This window comes from Onychostruthus taczanowskii, unplaced genomic scaffold, assembly GCF_017590055.1.
Source record: "Onychostruthus taczanowskii isolate IOZ18803 unplaced genomic scaffold, ASM1759005v1 scaffold5, whole genome shotgun sequence".
Classification (NCBI taxonomy): Eukaryota; Metazoa; Chordata; class Aves; order Passeriformes; family Passeridae; genus Onychostruthus; species Onychostruthus taczanowskii.
Genome location: NW_024502568.1, coordinates 11735733 through 11752889, shown reverse-complemented (window position 1 = coordinate 11752889; position 17157 = coordinate 11735733). Strand labels below are relative to the sequence as shown.

Genomic DNA, 17157 nt, shown 5'->3' with positions numbered 1-17157 from the left:
ACTAAGCATAATGCTAAATCACTAATTTTATCAATAACCTTGAGATTATAAAGATGAAAATAAAGAGTAAACCCCAAAATTAGGTAGTTACATTTATAATAATGCAAAAAAAAAAGTCCAAAATTACAACTCTCATGTCCTCAGTTAAACTCTAGTTCTATGCATTTCAACAACCACAAAAATAAGCTGATATATGAAAATTGTTGTCACTGCAGATATCAAAAGACAAAGCATGTCCTGGAGAACTGCCTTTATGTGGGTAATATCAACTTCATAAACTGTAGCTTATGAGAATAAACTGCTGCTCAAAATTGCTGTCTGTGGAGCAACATGGTCACCAAGATTAGGGTCTACAAAAATATCTGTAATAATTTATATTGGAATAAGAGTATCCAGACATATTTGCATTTCATTAACAAAGTGGTAAAAATACTCCAGAAATAACATATATTGATATATCTAAATATTTTAAGGATTAAAATGGTTTTAATATCTGGTAATTAAAAGCTAAACAGATTTAAGTCTGTTTGTAGAGACTAAATGTCCCAGATATTTCAAACCTTGCTTCTCTAGCAAGAAAGGGTTTGTTTCTAGTTTGAGGAATTGCTTAAGAACCACCAAGACCAGTGGTTGCTAAAGAGCTTGTGAATTGCATATTAATCTGAAATTACTAAGCAGTCAGAAGGAACAGAACTAATGTGAATTTCCTTATGCAGTGTACTGTGAATAAAGTGTCTTTTAAAAGTGTTGAAAAACAATTTCAATATCCTCTTTCAGTTTTAGTCATAAATGTATTTCTGTGAGGTAGATAAACATGTATGATGGTTTATTTAAAGTTTTTCTGTAAGTAAAGAAATCTATTAGTTATCTAAACTAAATGTGAGGCCTCTTTCTGTCTCCATGTAATGGGTGCAGCTGACTTTGGAATTTATTTCCTACTTCTGCTTTTTTAACTAGTCAAGATCTCCTTGCAATTTTAGTGGAAAAAAAAATAGTCCATGCTTGCACCATGTAGCTGGTAAAGAGTGGATGCTTAGTCAGAAGCTTGGGCATAGGATGAGTGATGAATGCAGTGTAATTATTTTATTTGGTAGTTTGGATACCCAGTCCTGACAGTCCTCCTTGTCTTTTTATTTCCTTCCACTAAGTTCTGTTTCCTCCTGTGTGCACAGTTATAAATTGAGTATCTGTCTGTGGTCTTCAGCATGAAATCCTTTTGTAATCTCTGTAATCTGCAAACTAAATTGATGTTATCACCCATTTTACATATGGGAAAACAAGAGCAGAAAGGTGAAAATACTTGCCTGAGGCCACAAAATGAGTCATTTGCAGAGCTGAAGTTTCCAGCTCACTACTGAGGATAAAAAAACTTTTGTAACTAGATCTATATATGCCATGTTCTTTCTTCCCTAAGAGAGGAGAAAACAGTGTGAGCTGCTGCAGAGGAGGCCTGCTGGAGAAGAACAAGAAGCATTCACTCCAGATGTAGGGTGCCAAAAAGGGGTTTCATAGCAACAGTGTGACAACAAATACACAAAATCATGAATTGTGTGAAACAGAAATTGCCAGTGCATTTGTGTAAGTTAATTTATCTTCTGTCTTTGACCTTTAGGCAAAAGTAGACAATGAAATCCTTGATTACAAGGATTTAGCAGCCATTCCCAAAGTCAAGGCCATTTATGACATTGAACGTCCAGACCTAATTACTTATGAGCCATTCTACACCTCCGCCTACGAGGACAGACAGGAGAGACAGAGTCTTGGAGAGGTAATGACCCACCAGCGCCTCATTCTGCTGTGCACTGCATCCAGAGCCTGCTTTGCTTCCATGGGCACTGCTGGAGGTGGCTGCTGCTGCTGTTCACTCTGCTTTGTGTCTGTCTCATCTGGGGACCGGGAGCGCTCACGGTGCTGCCTCTCGTGTGGGGCTGCAGGGTCAGACACCCACATCAGCACAGGGGCAGGTCTGCAGGCTGTGCCTCTGTGCTTCCTCATAACTCCCATGGATATCCTCATCTTTGGGAATGGCAAGGTCCAGAGCATGAAGGAAAAGCCAATCACAGAATCACAGAATAATGAGGTTGGAAGAGACCTCTAAGATCATCGAGTCCGACCTATGCCCTAACACCTCAACTCAGAATCTAGACTATAGCACCAAGTGCCATGTCCAGCCTTTTTTTAAACACATCCAGAGATGGTGATTCTATCACCTCTCTGGAAAGAGCATTCCAGTACTTCATTATTCTTTCAATGTGCTGTTGTGCTGTGGAGCACCAATATTCACAGGAGGATAGGAGGAATACCATGATATTCTATGGACTAGGAGCAGCAGGACACTTGTCTCACAGATACTTAGGAGAAATACATGTCACCAGAGCACTTTGCCAGACATATTGGATAAAATTGTGTCAGGATGAAGTGCTCTTCCGCCTGGGAAAGCAGGTTAATTGTGTTATAGAGATACCTGCCTCACATTTTGACCTGCGGACATTTAGTAAGGGTTCTTGTATCACATAAGAAAAAGCTATGTGATTTTTTCTTCTAAACTTGTATGTGAAGGTAATTAAAATATTTCAGATTGTTGGTCCCCAGTTTTCTCAGGTGAATTTCCATAGCTGCAATTACTATTTACATGCTTCCAGTGCAGTCTGTGAAGCAGGCTTTGTCATGTAATATCATCTGTCTGGGAATCAGTCTTCCTGAATGCAAATCTAAATGGATGTGGAAATGGATTTACTGCTGCAATCTCAGTGACCTTACTGGCTGTAACTGAATTGAGTATGAAGATAAGTTGAAGAAGAAATAATTACAGTAAATCATTTAGGCACCAGTGGTCTGTAGATCACCAGATCAGTGTAACTAATAATCTGCTTTCTTATCAGTGTTCTGCCCACCAGCAGGTCAGAACTGCATCAGTTTTTCTCCTTTGTTCTTAAATGTTTTATAGAGCTCATTTTTAAAATAATGAATTGGAAATTCAGCTAAGGAACAAAATAAGAGATTAACAGATCAGAACATTACAGAATTTCTCCCCTCCAGTTTATGTTGGTAGTGAATCCAGCTGGCATCTGGTTCAAAACCACTGTGAGATGCATTGGTGACCTCTGACCAGTTCCAACAGGCCTGACCCATTCCACAAAACCTGCTACAAACACGTTTCTTGTTAGTCACACAGGGGGAGCTAATCTCACCAGAGGAGGTGAACTATATGTTAATCCTTAAAGGGGAGCTTCTTACTGACAAAGCAGTGTGTTGGAAGCTGATAAAGCAGTATGGTGTAAGTTGTCTGCTTTTATGCTTGTTCTGGAAATAAGCAAAAGCCTTTGGGGTTTTCTTACACCATATTTTCACCAGCATTAAAATCAGTTAATTTCTAGTGACTGCCAAAATTCGTTCTGGAAACAGAAGGGGCTCTCACCTTCTTTTCAGCAGATCTCGGGTTTTCACCCAATGCTGCTGCTGACTTCTGTCACCTTGGGCAAGTTACCTCACCTCTTTGTATCTGTTTCTCATCCCTTCCCTTGCCCTAATGAGAACACAAGCCCATTGGGGTGGAGTGATCCCTTACCCTGTGTTTGTGTTGTGGTAATTGAGTGACAGCAGTCTTGGTACAACGTACATCATCATCTTTAAAAAGCAAAGAAGGTGACATGTTTAGTTGTGCAGTGATTTATCCTGCGTTCTCTTTGCAAAGGGTGTGTATGTGATGTAAATAAAAGGGGACCCTCCGTTTATGCTTGTAGAACTAGAAATGCCCCTCACCGTGATTTAAAAAGAAAAAAAAAATCACTAGTCTCAGCAAAGAGAGATTTTTGGGTGTACAAGGGAAGATGCGCAAGAGGCACATTAGCCAAAATTAATCCAGAGATGCACACAAACCTTAATTCTAGGGAATAGGTTGCAAGAAAACGATAGATTTTAGCTACAGAAAGCAAGAAAACAGCATGGCGATGCTGAGAAGGTGGCATGGGGATGTGCTCCTGGGGCAGGGCAGGGCAGAGCAGTGCTGGGCAGGGCAGTGCAGTGCAGTACAGAGCAGGGCAGGGCAGGGCAGTGCAGTGCAGTACAGTGCAGTGCTGGGCAGTGCAGTGCTGGGCAGTACGGGGCAGGGCAGTGCAGTACAGTACAGAGCAGGGCAGGGCAGTGCAGGGCAGTACGGGGCAGGGCTGGGCTGGGCTGGGCTGGGCTGGGCTGGGCTGGGCTGAGCTGGTTCCCGGCCGCGCTCCCTCGCTCGCCCATCCCGCGCTCTCCCGGCGCCCTCTCGCGGGGAGCGGCGCTGGCTCCGCCTGTCCTCGCCCTTGGAAACACAAACCAGACAGGAAATTTATTGTCTGCTACCGAGGAGAAAGTTCCCAGAAACTGCCAGGTTCTTCAGGACCTGTCACTTCTGCCTTGCAAGCAGCAGCCTGGTGGGCACTGAGGCCGTCTTTCCTCAGCTCCAGCTTTTGTTGGGTATATATTGAGAAGCAGCACTTTACCTCTCTGTCCTTTATTTCAGGCATTCTGATTGTTGAAAGCACTAAATGCTCTGAAACACCTTTCTCTAAACAAGCAGACATGAAATAAGGATTTTTTCTAACGTGATAGATGCTTCCAAATGGAGCAGGGATCCCACCAGGTAGTTCAGTTGAAAGACAGGTAAAATGGCATCAGTGTGAAATGCAGAATGACACCTGTAAAGTTAGCAGAAATTTCCCAGACAACAAAATGATCTCGTGTCAGGTATTAGAAGAGATTCTCAGATCTCAAAGCAATAGAGAATTGAGCCTGTCACAGTAGAAATTTTTACAGACGTTTGGTCAGAACAAGCCCTCTTCCTCTTTATTTTCCCCTTCCCCTTCCTCTTCTGGAGCCATCACTGTATTTCCACTGGCTTGCTGTTCTGGGATGGAGCTGCTTTTCTCACTCGCCTGCACAGTGTATTTCAAACTGACCATAGTGTGGCCTTCTGTGACAGACCAGGTTTTGAAAGACCTGGAGAAGCAAGCATTCCTTGGCAGCCTCCAGGTCTGAGATCTGCCAGTTCACCTGTGCATGACGAAACAGTAACTTGGCTGCAGAGTGAGCTTCCATTTCCCAAAAAGCCATGAGACCACGTCAGCTAGTGATGGAGTGAAAATACATGAAAGGAAAAATACCTGGATTCAGCATGCTACTTTCTGGGCTGCCTTCCCAGTCTTAGATTCCTGTGACTATCTTTTATTGTAGTATTACCTCAGCATCCAGGTAGATGATACCAGCAGATGATAGAAATTCATTTATTTAGAGAACACATGAATTGTTAGTAGAAAAATGTGGGAATGCACCTCACAACATGCTTTTTTCATTCATTTTGAAAGTTTTAGATTAGCTTTCAGTTTTTGTAGAGAATGTTGTTCCAATGCACTGTGTGGAGCAAGGTTTTTACAGCTGCTGCTGTTAGATGATAGGAATTAGGAAAATACAAATATAAAAGATTTTCAAGGCTTTGATGGAAAGTAGCAAAAGCAGTTTTTTGCAGCTTTGTGGAAATATATTGAAAAGGAGATGTCCTGTATCCAATAAAAAATTTTGCTCCTTTGTTTGGATACTTAGCATTCCCAGTGTCACCAGCTCCATGAGAGTGAATGGCCTCTCAATCCAAAATTTACGGATATCTACCAGCTGGATATTTATTACCAGAAGCTCTGCATACATTTTACACTACTGCTGTTGTACATTAGTGTAGTAGTTGGACCAGAATCAGCAGTTCTGCTTCTGAGATACTATCTTAATAGCTATATCATTCTATAATTGTGGTCTTATTTAAAAGCATAATCTCTTGCCCAGTTTATTATGACAAATAATACTGAAGTTTTGTGCACAAAGGAAATAATCCTGATCTCCCAGCTTCAAATTGCCTGGTGGTTGAAGAGCACATAACTGGTAATTACACATTGCTTTTATTCTTGTTTGTATCATCAGCATATGCATAATCATATGTTTCTTCTAAAGGCATTTCTTGCCTCAATTTCCCTATGTGTTACAGAAACTTTTCATAATATTGTGCATATTTCTGCCCACTGGCCTTTGTACAGTTCTTGTAATTCCTGTCTGTTCTCCTTACGTAACCATGGAGGAGCACAGAGATTTAAAGGAGGTCATATCAAAGAAATGTTGATGACAACTACGTGCTCCTTTGCATGGGTATGAAATGTAAGGCCTTGGGGAAAATCACTTTTTTGCCAGAGTGTGTGCGTTGGAGGGAAAACATGCTTCATCCTGAAAGATATTCTGTATTTTGATTTTCCATGCAAAGCTCTGAGTTAAGTTTATTTACTTTTGGTTTCCATTTTAAAGATTTCTTCATGACAGGCATGGTTGTTAAATTAATAACTCTTTCTGATTTTGATCTTTACAGCTATGTTTTAATTACCACAATGATTAGATTGCTAAGATGAACTTGCATGGTACTTGACTGATTAATCACACTTAAAAAGATTCTCCCAGAAACTTTAAACATCAATGATTTATGGACCAGTCCCTGAGCCATGTGGAAAAAGCAGGTTCCAGTGCTGGAATGGTCTCAGTAATTTCTGCATTGCCACTTTACACTGTCATATGTCAGAGTACCTGCAGCAATGTTTAGATTACCATTTTGTGGCCCAGCATACGCAATGATATTTCATAATCTTATTTTTTATGTCTTTTCAGTCTCCAAGGACTTTATCACCCACCCCTTCTGCAGAAGTAAGTTTGGTGGAACCTTTGGGGGCCGTGTCCTACTGTGATTAGAATTACTCCCACAGCCAGTGCAGGCCTTGGGTTTGTTGTCAGTCAGATCCATCTCTGTTTGCCACACAGGCATGTTTTCTCAATGTTGAAACTTAACAGAAACTATTTATAAGAAGGGAACTTGAAGCTTTTACTGTACAATAAGTGGAGCTGCCACTCCTCCCACTGGAGCAGAACCCTTTGTCCAGCAGGAGTCACTTCTGGTGCATTCCTGCTCCTTGTGGCACAGACAGATTCAGGTCTCAAGAGCTGCAGGATTTACAGCAGATAAAATGCTGCTCTGAGCATCCAAATAACAACCCATGTTTGCTGCTGAAACATTTGCAGTTTTGTCTTGAAGAAAACATAACTATGGTCTGGTTTGGTTTTGCTCTGCTAGCGGAGTTAATTTGAACATCATAATAATGTGTTGGGAAGTCATTTGTCAGGATACAATAGATGCCCTGGCAGAGTCATTATCATTGCATTATCCTGTTGCTTATTTGCAACATAAAAGCTGCACTTATTGCTACTAGTTAAAAATTAAGGAACTGTAAAATTTCTTGTAAATCTTCATGCATTAATCAGTCCTGGTTTAGTTTGCTTCATGGATGGGTGGGGGGGTGAGGGTGTAGTTTGTTTTGAGGTTTTTCTGTTTGTTTCTTTTATTGGCTTTTTTTACCCCCAGGAAACCAAGTAAATTGAATTTTGCTGTAGAAGGTGTCATGTTTTTATAAATCTGATTTGGATATAAATACCTGCTGATGTAGCTGGTGACACATGGTCTGTTTAGCCACAGAGAGCTCTGTGCTGCAGCTATTGAATTCTTTCTGGTCTCCAAGTTAGCTTGCTGATGGCTCGTGTGTCTTGTGTCCAGTGCAGGACACACATGCTCTGGATGCAGCTTCCCTTGTGGAGTCAGGGAATGTGGACAAATCTAGGATTATTGTAGAGTTTAATAGAAATTACAGGTGGAGCTGGAACCTTCCACGACTGAATTCTGACTATAAAAATGGGCTGGAGCAGGTCCTTGGAGAGCAGAACTAATGAAGTAGGTTGAAAGCTTAAGGGGTGTTGCTATTTCAGTCGCTTCTGCTGATGCCTTCAGATCCACAGAACTTTAGTGCTGCTAAAAATGTGTTCTGTGCATTTACATTTACCAGTGGCTGCCTCTGTCCTGCAGGGCTACCAGGACGCTCGGGACCGCATGATTCACAGGTCTACCAGCCAGGGCTCCATTAACTCTCCCGTGTACAGCCGGCACAGCTACACCCCCACCATGTCACGTTCCCCCCAGCACTTCCACAGACCTGGTAAGGCCAACTGCATTGCAAATCCTTGCAAAAATATTGTTTCTTTATTATGCCACTCAGTGGTGCAGTGAAGCACTTCTTTCTCTTAGAAGTGGAAGTTTAGGATTGAAAAATTGTTGTATATTTTAATGTCTCATTTTCTACCTGTTTTTTTTATTCTGGATTGACGTAGTCTTTTGCACTAGGCTGACTGTTACTTGCATCATAAATATGCATCTTCTGGTTTTGTTTCCAATCAGTTATTTTAAAAATATTTGTTTGTTTCTGAAAGCAAGCAGAAATTTGCAGCAATGAATTGGAAAGTTCATTCTGGAGTTAGGGAAAAGTATCATGTATTGGAAACAAAAATTATGGCTTGACTGTGCAGAAGTTAGCAATTTAGGTTTATTCCCTTGTAAAAAATTCCTTTAAAGCTTGGTGCAGCCATAGAATCTCATACTCAGAAGCAAAACACACATGTGTTCCTAATTGCTTGTCATTTTTTAAGACATGGACTCAGAAGGTATCTTTTTAATAAAAGCTGTAGGCAATTGCCTGGGAACACTTGAAAACATACTTTACTTTCTGTTTTACCAGTGATGTACAAGTCCTATGTACAGTATAGAAAATGTACAGGTCATTCAGGTTCCCAGTGCCTTCAAAATTACTGGTTATGTATCTAAAAGCAAGATATGAAAATGAACTGTTCATCCACACCCAAAATGCATAAAAATGTATGGCTAAATGCTACTCATTGAAGACTTTTCAAGACTGATTTTATTGTGTATGGTAATGAATTAAAGCTTTGTGATCTGTTTTTAAATTAATTGATACAATTGCAGGGTTTCATCTTCCTTGGTGATTACAGCTGAACAGTTGGGATGCCAAAAGCCCATATGCAATAGGAGCTGCATTTTTAAAATTAAAGATTTATCATAGAGCCACCACTGTGGAACTTGAATGCTGTAGCCATTTCCTAGTGGGGGTGGACTGAAAGCAGCCAATTGTGTCTGTCAGTGAATGCCTTATTTAAGGGACCCAAGGGAGGTGGGACAGAAGCAAATTGTGTCTGATACTTAGTGCTGACAGCATGGCTGTGTTTTAAGATGACGTTACAACTGAAACTGAAAGAGACTTGAAATCGTGAAAAAGCTGCAAACTTCTGTCCCTTGGTTCTCCATGTCTGAGGGGATTTTTCCATTTTTATCTGTTGTCTCACGGATATGAACAAATCCAGGTCCTATTCCAGACTTGACTGTGATTGAGTTTTACTGTCTGTGTTCAGTCAAAGACCTTCCCCAGAAGCAATCTCAGTTTATGTAATTCTTGTCATGGGCAGATGGGCTCGAGCCAGACTTGTGATCCAATGTAAAATCTTCCAAAGTCCACAGCCCGAAGGATTTTCTGGAGAGATATTTGTTCAAACCTATCTATGTTCAGATGATCTCATCTTGGGCTCACCTGTGTTACTGGTCCTTATATGACACAGAAGTAATTCTGTATAATTTGTCATTTGGTGTTTCCTACCCTGTTTTGGGGTAATTGTTAAAGCTACTTAATAATTTTCCTTCAGTAATTATTTATTGAGTAATAGCACAAACATATATGGCTTTTTCCTCCTAAGAGCACTTCTTTTCACCATGTTATTTTGCAAGAATAATTTCTCTCTGAATAAACCCAGTGGCCCCAGATCACTTCTCTTTTGCTCCCAGCTAGCCCTTAAGAGAGAAGTGAACTGTTGTACTGACGTTGTCAGGATAAGGTTCTTCAAAAATCGAGTGCTACAAGTTCTGAAAAAGTTTGCAGCCTTTTCCTCCCCTGGTGCCCTAGCTGATGTTGGCAGCATTTTTGGAATGTCTTAAAACAATAGAAAACAGCTTGCATGCCTCTTGACTGACATTTTTTGGTCAGGGACTTTTCAAACCAGCTGCTTTCTTAACTAATTGAGCGTCAGTGTTTGTGATGTTTGCATGCTGGTAGCAGGCTACTTTCTGGTAACAAGGCATTGCTCAGAAGCTCGTTAAGCCAATGATGTTATGCTAAATTAGCGATGCAGTTCAAACCTAAGCCTCTCTCCTAACACTTCCTGTAATTATGTCTTAACATTTACGGGCCCTTTGGTGCGTCTTTAACCGTTCTGTTGTTTTTTTCTCCTTCCTTCTTTCCAGAATCCTAATTGTTCAATGCCTTTTTTTTTCTGCTTCCTTCGAAGCCTCCTTCCCTGCCTGTCTCTTATTGCTTTTCTTTGTCTCCGTTCTGTCCTGCCCCCGCCTCCCCGCCGCCGCAGAGCTGCTGGCTCTGGGCGCGCGGCGCGTGGCACCCCCGCGCTCCAGCGGCCCCGCGCTCCATGACTCCCGCCCCAACTCCCCATTCCGACACCACTTCATCCCCCATGTCAAAGGTAAGGAGCCAGGCCTCTCTCCAGGGAGTACCCTCCAGGCTGGAGATGTGTTAGCGCCCTGGCAGAGTTGTCAAGGCGTGTCTCTGGGAGGTTGCCTATGGCTGTGGAGCTGAGCATGCCTCAAAATGTGCTGTTGCACTCAGAACTACGTGTAGAATAGACATAATGTTCCTTTTTTTGGAGGAAATATGTCATTTCTAAGGGCCCTAGTTGAAGAGTCACCAAGCTTATACCTGGTAGAAATACACAGAAAAGCATTCTCATTTACTCAGAACCTGTATGTGCCGAATTTAGCTTGTTTCTAAAGCAGTACACAGCAATCACTTCAGAAGTTAATCAAATTTAATTATTACTGCCCCATTTTTAAAACATACAGTGAAAATTTGATGACAGCATTGCCTGAATGAGAGCAAAGTGATCAAAATTATGAAGAAGAAAAAAAAAGACATTATATAAAGATCAATGGTGAAAAGGATATTAATCTTTGTTGTTCACCTTGGCAGTAATTAGGGCCCAACAAAATCACATTAAAATCTTTAGGCCTCTCCTCAACTAGTGCAGATCAGCAGGCTCTGCTGAAGGCAGTAGCCCTGCAAGGATTTACATTATTTGAGGATCTGATCTTTTCTTCAATCTTTTACTTTCTATGGTTTGATTTGGAGGAGGATTCTTCTTTCACTGAGTCCCTTCAAGGGACTCATTTAGCTCAGCAAGCTTTTAGTTTTGTTTCCTGCTTTTTGTGAATGTGGTTTTACTCTGAGTTCTATTGGAGTATTTGGCTGGGCCATCTCTTCTGTTTGGGGGGAGAAGGTCAGAGCTTGTATCACCTACAAGAGCTCAAAAAGAGAAAGTTGAGTAAATTGGACATAGATTCCAATCTGGCACCATTGATAAATACAGATATTCATGAACTGGAGATAATCAAAAGTAGTAGCAAGAAAGTTGTTGCTAATAGATCTCAACATCATAGCTCTTTAAGCATTCAGATCACCACCACTAATTTTACTCTTCCCTTTTTTAAGATGACTTTTGATAATCTGCACTGTCCACTTTTCTGCTATGTCTCTATTTTTTTAAAAAAATCTCACTTAAAAAGATTGGGACCCTTAAAAATAGCTATACTGCTCATTTCAGCATGCAGTTAATTCATAGCCCTTGCAGTTCCAACCTTTATTTGCTGTAAATCCAAATTAATGCTCACACTCTTTCAGGTGGCATTAATTCTTTTTCTGTTGAGAAAATAGCTTCTTCAACAGACAGATGAGAAGAACTATTGGAAATCCATGCTTATTGTTTTCAGATTGCAAAGAATCACCTTGGCATGTAGATCAGGTATCTTTCTCAGTTATTGTTGGAAAAGGCCATGTGGGATTGCAAGTGCTGTAGATAGAGGGGGGAGTGTGGTTTTTACCAGGTATGTCCTGAAGGAAGTAGGAATCCTCAATTTTCTGAAGGCCTGGACAGCATTTATGTGTCATAACTCAGCCAAGCTCCTGAAAGCTCAAATTTGTATTGCTGTGACAGAAGAGGTACCGTGTGATCTTTTTAGTGGCTCAGCCTTTCTCACTTGTACTTTTAGCAAGAAGGTGACCTTGATGTTGGTTTGTGAGAAAGATTTCACAAAACAATAACTTTTGGGGTTTTTCCCTTCAGGAGTCAGAGAATACAGATCATGGTCTCAACTGCTTTGGTAAAGGGGCATGATTTCCCACCATCATAATGATAACTGAAGTGTAATATGACACTTTACACCTGTGTTATTTTGTATACTCAGGCCAGAAAAGAAGACATTTAGACCAGTTTCAGTGTGTTTTCATACAACATAAGGCTTAAAGAAGCATAATGATTAAACCTCATAAACACAGCCAAAAGTAAAGAAATTGGAGGAGTGAAAGGGGCTAAACATGCCTTAGAGTGAGAGTTTGTTGATGTAACATATATGTTGAAAAAGCTGGAAGAGTGTGTAATATGCATCAGCTTAGACTTCATTTAATCTAATTTGGACTCTCCATTGAATTTGGTCTTGTCTCAATAAAGCACTGTCTTTGCTATGAAAGAATCAAAACAAGTCCACGAATGAAAGAAACCCTGACCCTTCTGAAATCAGAGACAAAACCCTCATTGAGAGTCAGGATTTCATCTTGCATGCCTAGAATTTTTCAGAGGCATTCAAGAATATTGCAAAGCCCCCATAAGATTTCCATGTAAAAGTGGTCCAAAGTAATGTGTATTCCTTTGCTCACAGACCTTCTCATGAAGAGTCTACCCACCTTCATAGAGAATTTGGACCTTGGTTTTCTCAGGTTCCCTCTTTCCTTCCTTGAGGAAGGTCTCTGAAATCAAATGTTTTCTGTACCTGGTAACTATTTCCAGGGTTTTGTGGATGCAGGTGAAAGTTCTGCTCTGGAAGACAGTTGTGTATTGGCTTTTTAATGATTTTCAGTTTCATGTGTCAAATCAGGGCTACACATCTGGACAAGAAAATGTATGATAGTTTGACAAAACCTGAACAGGAGTAAGGGTTTCAGGTAATGTTGAGCTTGTTTTCCTATGTCTGCTCAGAAGTAGAGCAACTAAACTGGAACCTGACAGAAGGCTCAGTGCTGGTTGCATATGGGTTTTTTGGCCTGATTCTGTGAGCTGAGCTTGTGAATCCCACAGTGAGCCCAGTGGTGAGCCCTTCAGAAGGCAGCAGGGACCTGCATTACACTGGGCTGTGTGTGGGCAAGCAGTTCTATTCTTGGCTGTTAGGGCAGCTTGCCTAACAAATTCAGCTGTAGAAAACAACTACCTGATGGGGCAAAGAGAATGAAAGTAAAAAAAGTCTCTGAATTTCCCTTTTGCTGTGCTGTAGTGATTGATTTTTACATTAAGCTTGTTCCATTATCTCTTAACATCCCCCCACCTACACACAGACATATTCAACTTCATGACAAGGGTGTGAGAATTAGGTCTTTCTACAGTGTTGGTGGAGTGCTCTTGTTGCTTTGGGGAGTTAAGAGTAGTTGCAGCATATCTGCAACAGTAAGAGAGCCATTTCTGTGCAGGCAGGGAACCGTTGGTGGAGTGCTCTTGTTGCTTTGGGGGGTTAAGAGTAGTTAGTTGCAGCATATCTGCAACAGTAAGCCATTTCTGTGCAGGCAGGGAACACAAATTTAATGGGTTTTTATGTAAAGATGCAAGCAGGCTGGCCATGAGGCCCTGGGAGACAGGCACAGGCAGCCAGGAGCTCTGCTTTCCTCTGTGCATGTGCACATTCCACACATGTTGGCACTGCTTCCATAAATTGTGGGTGGTTTTGCAGCTGCATCCCAAGCACTTAAGCCTCGTTATGAGAGTGGGCTCCTCAGGGATGGCCTAATGGGAATCTTAAGTGGATGTACCATTCCTTCTTGAACAGACTGGAAGCAATGAGGCTGCCATCCTAGGAAGTGTAAAGGGAAGTTATTTGTTACTACTAGCAGGAGTCATTAGCTACCCTAGGAAATAGAAGCCAACAGAGGCATCTGTAAAGCATCACATGCAGGATGATACCACAGTAACTCTGCCTGGTGCTGGGTGCATTATACAACATGTCCAGTTCTCCCTGAACAAATTATCTGTGTCCCAGATGCAAGACCAGCCAGCATACATTTATTTGTGTGAGCACACTTAGTTGTGTCTAGAGATAGAGAGGGGTCTAAGAAGGGTTTCTTCCCTGTATTTGTAGTGTTGGTGATAGAAGCATTGCAAATTGAACATGCACACATTTAGTCTACCAGTTCCCAACAGGTAAAATGTATTTGTGACTCCTCTGTTGAGACAAGTCCACAAGTCAATAAATCCCTTTTGTTTTTTCCCTTCCATTGAGTATAATTGTCAAAGGAAGCAAAAAGGCAGAGCGACGTGTTCTCTATAAATGACTAACTGTATCTCAAGACATATTAATATTGATGGTTTTTTTTTTCCTTATAAAACAATGATTTTGCTGAAAAGTAACTCAATTTCTCAGTAGAATCAGGAAACATAAGTAAAATTAAGTGAGGTGTTTCACCATCACAGCATCTCAGTGGGTGGAGAAGTAGAACACAATATTGGCATTGCTAAGTAATGAGCCATAGATTGACATTATCAATAATGTTTAACCATTCATGCTGCTTTTCAGAGTTAGCAAACCTAGCCCTTACTGTTAGCTGGCCAGAAGCTCAGCATCACGGCACCCAGAATAGAAAACCACCATCAAGGCATGTGGTTGAGAGAGCATCATGTCATTTAGGGCTGAAATGTCTAAGTGCTAAATACAGAATTTTGCACACGCATTCTTCTGGACGAATTTTGTATAGCCAAGCCCCCCTGAACTTTGCATGTAATTTTTAAAACATTCATATGTAGTGGTTAACTTGTATACTGGCTGAAGCCTCTGGTGCACATTTCAGCAAGGTTTGTAAAAGAGCTTTTTTGTTCCCTTTAGTGCCCTTTAGATTGGTAGATGACTGTTCAAGTAAAAGAGGATTTCTTGTGTAAATTGTAAAGAAAACTTCTTTTTTCCTTCTCCCACACCTATTTCCCCACCCCAAATAGATAAATAGTGTGCTGAGTCTATGATTTTGGGTCCTCTAACAGGACACAGGAAACAGGCCTGAAATTTATTTTTTCTTATGCTTTATAGCCCTTCTGTATTTGTTATCATTCCCTCCCCCTCTCTCCATTTTTTCTCTTGCTTTCTTAATCAACATTTCTAGGGTTTTTTAAGCCCTTGTGCATACTCTAAAAATGGAAGGGATTTGATGTTCCCCTGCTTTTCACTGCTGGGGTCACCACCTCCCATGTGCAACAAGCACCCATGTGGATGGTTTTATTTTGTGTGAGTTTGCTCTAGTTTGAAGAGCAGTACAATAAAAGAGGCAGCTGCATTCTTTCAAGGTACACACCCAGAGATGTGAATGGATATCTGGCTGTTGTCTTGATCCTCAGGCTCCACCATGGTGGTTGTGCAGCAGCCCTCACTCAACCCTGACACGGCACAGAAACTTTCAGGGCCGCTGGGTTGCTGTGCTGCATTGTCAGGAAGCAGAGGGGTAGTCCCAGTAAGAGTAATCCTCCAAATGGCACAAACTGTGTGTACGAACTAGAACTAAGGTTTTTAGGTACTAGATTCAGCTTTGCTGAATCAGCAGTGGTGAAGTATTATCATCAGAAACAAATTTGGCATTGACAGAGATTTGGAGCGGCACAAACGAGGTGTGCGCAGCCACCAGATGGGCTGCACTGCTTTACAAATTATTTTGCCGTATCAGAATTTTCCTAAACCAATGAAAGAGTGTTTGTGGAACAGTTATGCCTTTTGATGTGGGCCAAGTGACCTAACAGCTATTTTCTGTTTCTGGTTTCTGTACACTTTTGGTTTAGTGAACTGTAGTACCTGCCAGCATCTGCTTCTATCTGCTTTGGGTTTGCATATCAACTACTCTGCTCCGTGTTTGCGCCTTTTAATTCCAAATATCAATCTCCGTACTAAAAAATCATTGCTAAGTAACCTTCCATTCTTCTTTTCTATACTGCCCATCTAATCACCAGCTACGAGTGCACAGCTCCTGCCTGCATGCCGTCAGAATGAGTCTGAGCTGCTCAAACCTCAACTCCAGCCTGAACATGAATTTTTGTCTCTGCAGGAATATCGGGGGGGGAAAAAGTCACCAGGGCTACTACCAGTTCTCCTTATTGTTTGTATTTATACTTTTAGTTCAGCTTCTTTTCTCCCTGGAGGTTTTGATTCCACCAGTTTTGTTTGGGTTTGATTGGGCTTGCTTTTTTTTTTCTTTAATTTTTAATTTTCTTTTTTATTATTGCTCTCCCTCTTCTCATTTTGTTTTCTCCATTCTTTCATTGGAGGCAATGAGCCGTCCAGCGGTCGGAACTCCCCTGTCCCCTATCGGCCTGACAGTCGCCCTCTCACTCCAACTTACGCTCAGGCCCCTAAACATTTCCATGTTCCAGGTAGGAGCTGGCACTGTGTGTGTCTCGCTGTCCTGTCACAGTGTAGAATGTAGCCTTTGTAACTTCTGTCTTGTCTCCATCGTTTCACACCGTTTACCATGGGTTGCACCCTCAGGATTTGGAACTGCTTCTGGGCTTGCTGAGAGGAGTAGTGCCTTAAGAAACACAGGAGTTTATTGTGATTTTTAGCTGCTCTCTTGGTCACTCTTAGGTGCTTAATTTAAGGTGTTTCACTCTTAGGATTCTTAATTTTTCACTGTTGTTCGATGGCCTGTGAGCTGTATATGAACTATGTAGGGCCTGATTTTTCTCCCAGTTGCACCAGCTGAGTGCCAGCATAGCTCTCCTAATTTTAGAGGAGTTGGTTTTGAGTCACATGCAGAAAAGAGATGGCCAGTGAGCCATTACATATATTGTTCATTCAGATTGTTGTGGCTTGTATCAGTCTTAACACAGCAATTCTAGTTTAGTGTCCCCTTCTTTTTAAAGCAGATGAGGTTGTTTCTTGTTCTGTGTATGGCTTGGTGTCTTCAGAGAGTTAGTGTCCCCTTCTTTTTAAAGCAGATGAGGTTGTTTCTTGTTCTGTGCAATGGCTTGGTGTCCTCAGAGAGACCTGCAGATCCACAAGGATATGTGTGCCTTAGGATGTCCTTTCTACAGAGAGCAGTCTCTGCTTTGAAGTGAGCTCTGCAGTTCTTCCAGCATCTGAGAAAACCATATGACTTGGATTTTGATGGGATGAGCTGTGTGTCCCTA

At 41.4% G+C, this 17157-nt stretch overlaps 1 protein-coding gene across 16 annotated transcripts in view; it reads left to right on the top strand.

The window, feature by feature from the left end:
- Positions 1–17157, top strand: part of ABLIM1 (actin binding LIM protein 1) — a 191157-nt gene that overhangs the window by 153949 nt on the left and 20051 nt on the right. For 9 of the 16 annotated variants that reach the window (XM_041415801.1, XM_041415811.1, XM_041415805.1 and 6 more), the window contains 4 exons: positions 1613–1768; positions 6673–6708; positions 7916–8045; positions 16297–16401. In XM_041415801.1, the coding sequence (XP_041271735.1) occupies positions 1613–1768; positions 6673–6708; positions 7916–8045; positions 16297–16401 (427 nt within the window). The remainder of the gene's footprint in view (positions 1–1612; positions 1769–6672; positions 6709–7915; positions 8046–16296; positions 16402–17157) is intronic. The other 7 variants (XM_041415813.1, XM_041415810.1, XM_041415809.1 and 4 more) reach the window with 2 other exon arrangements.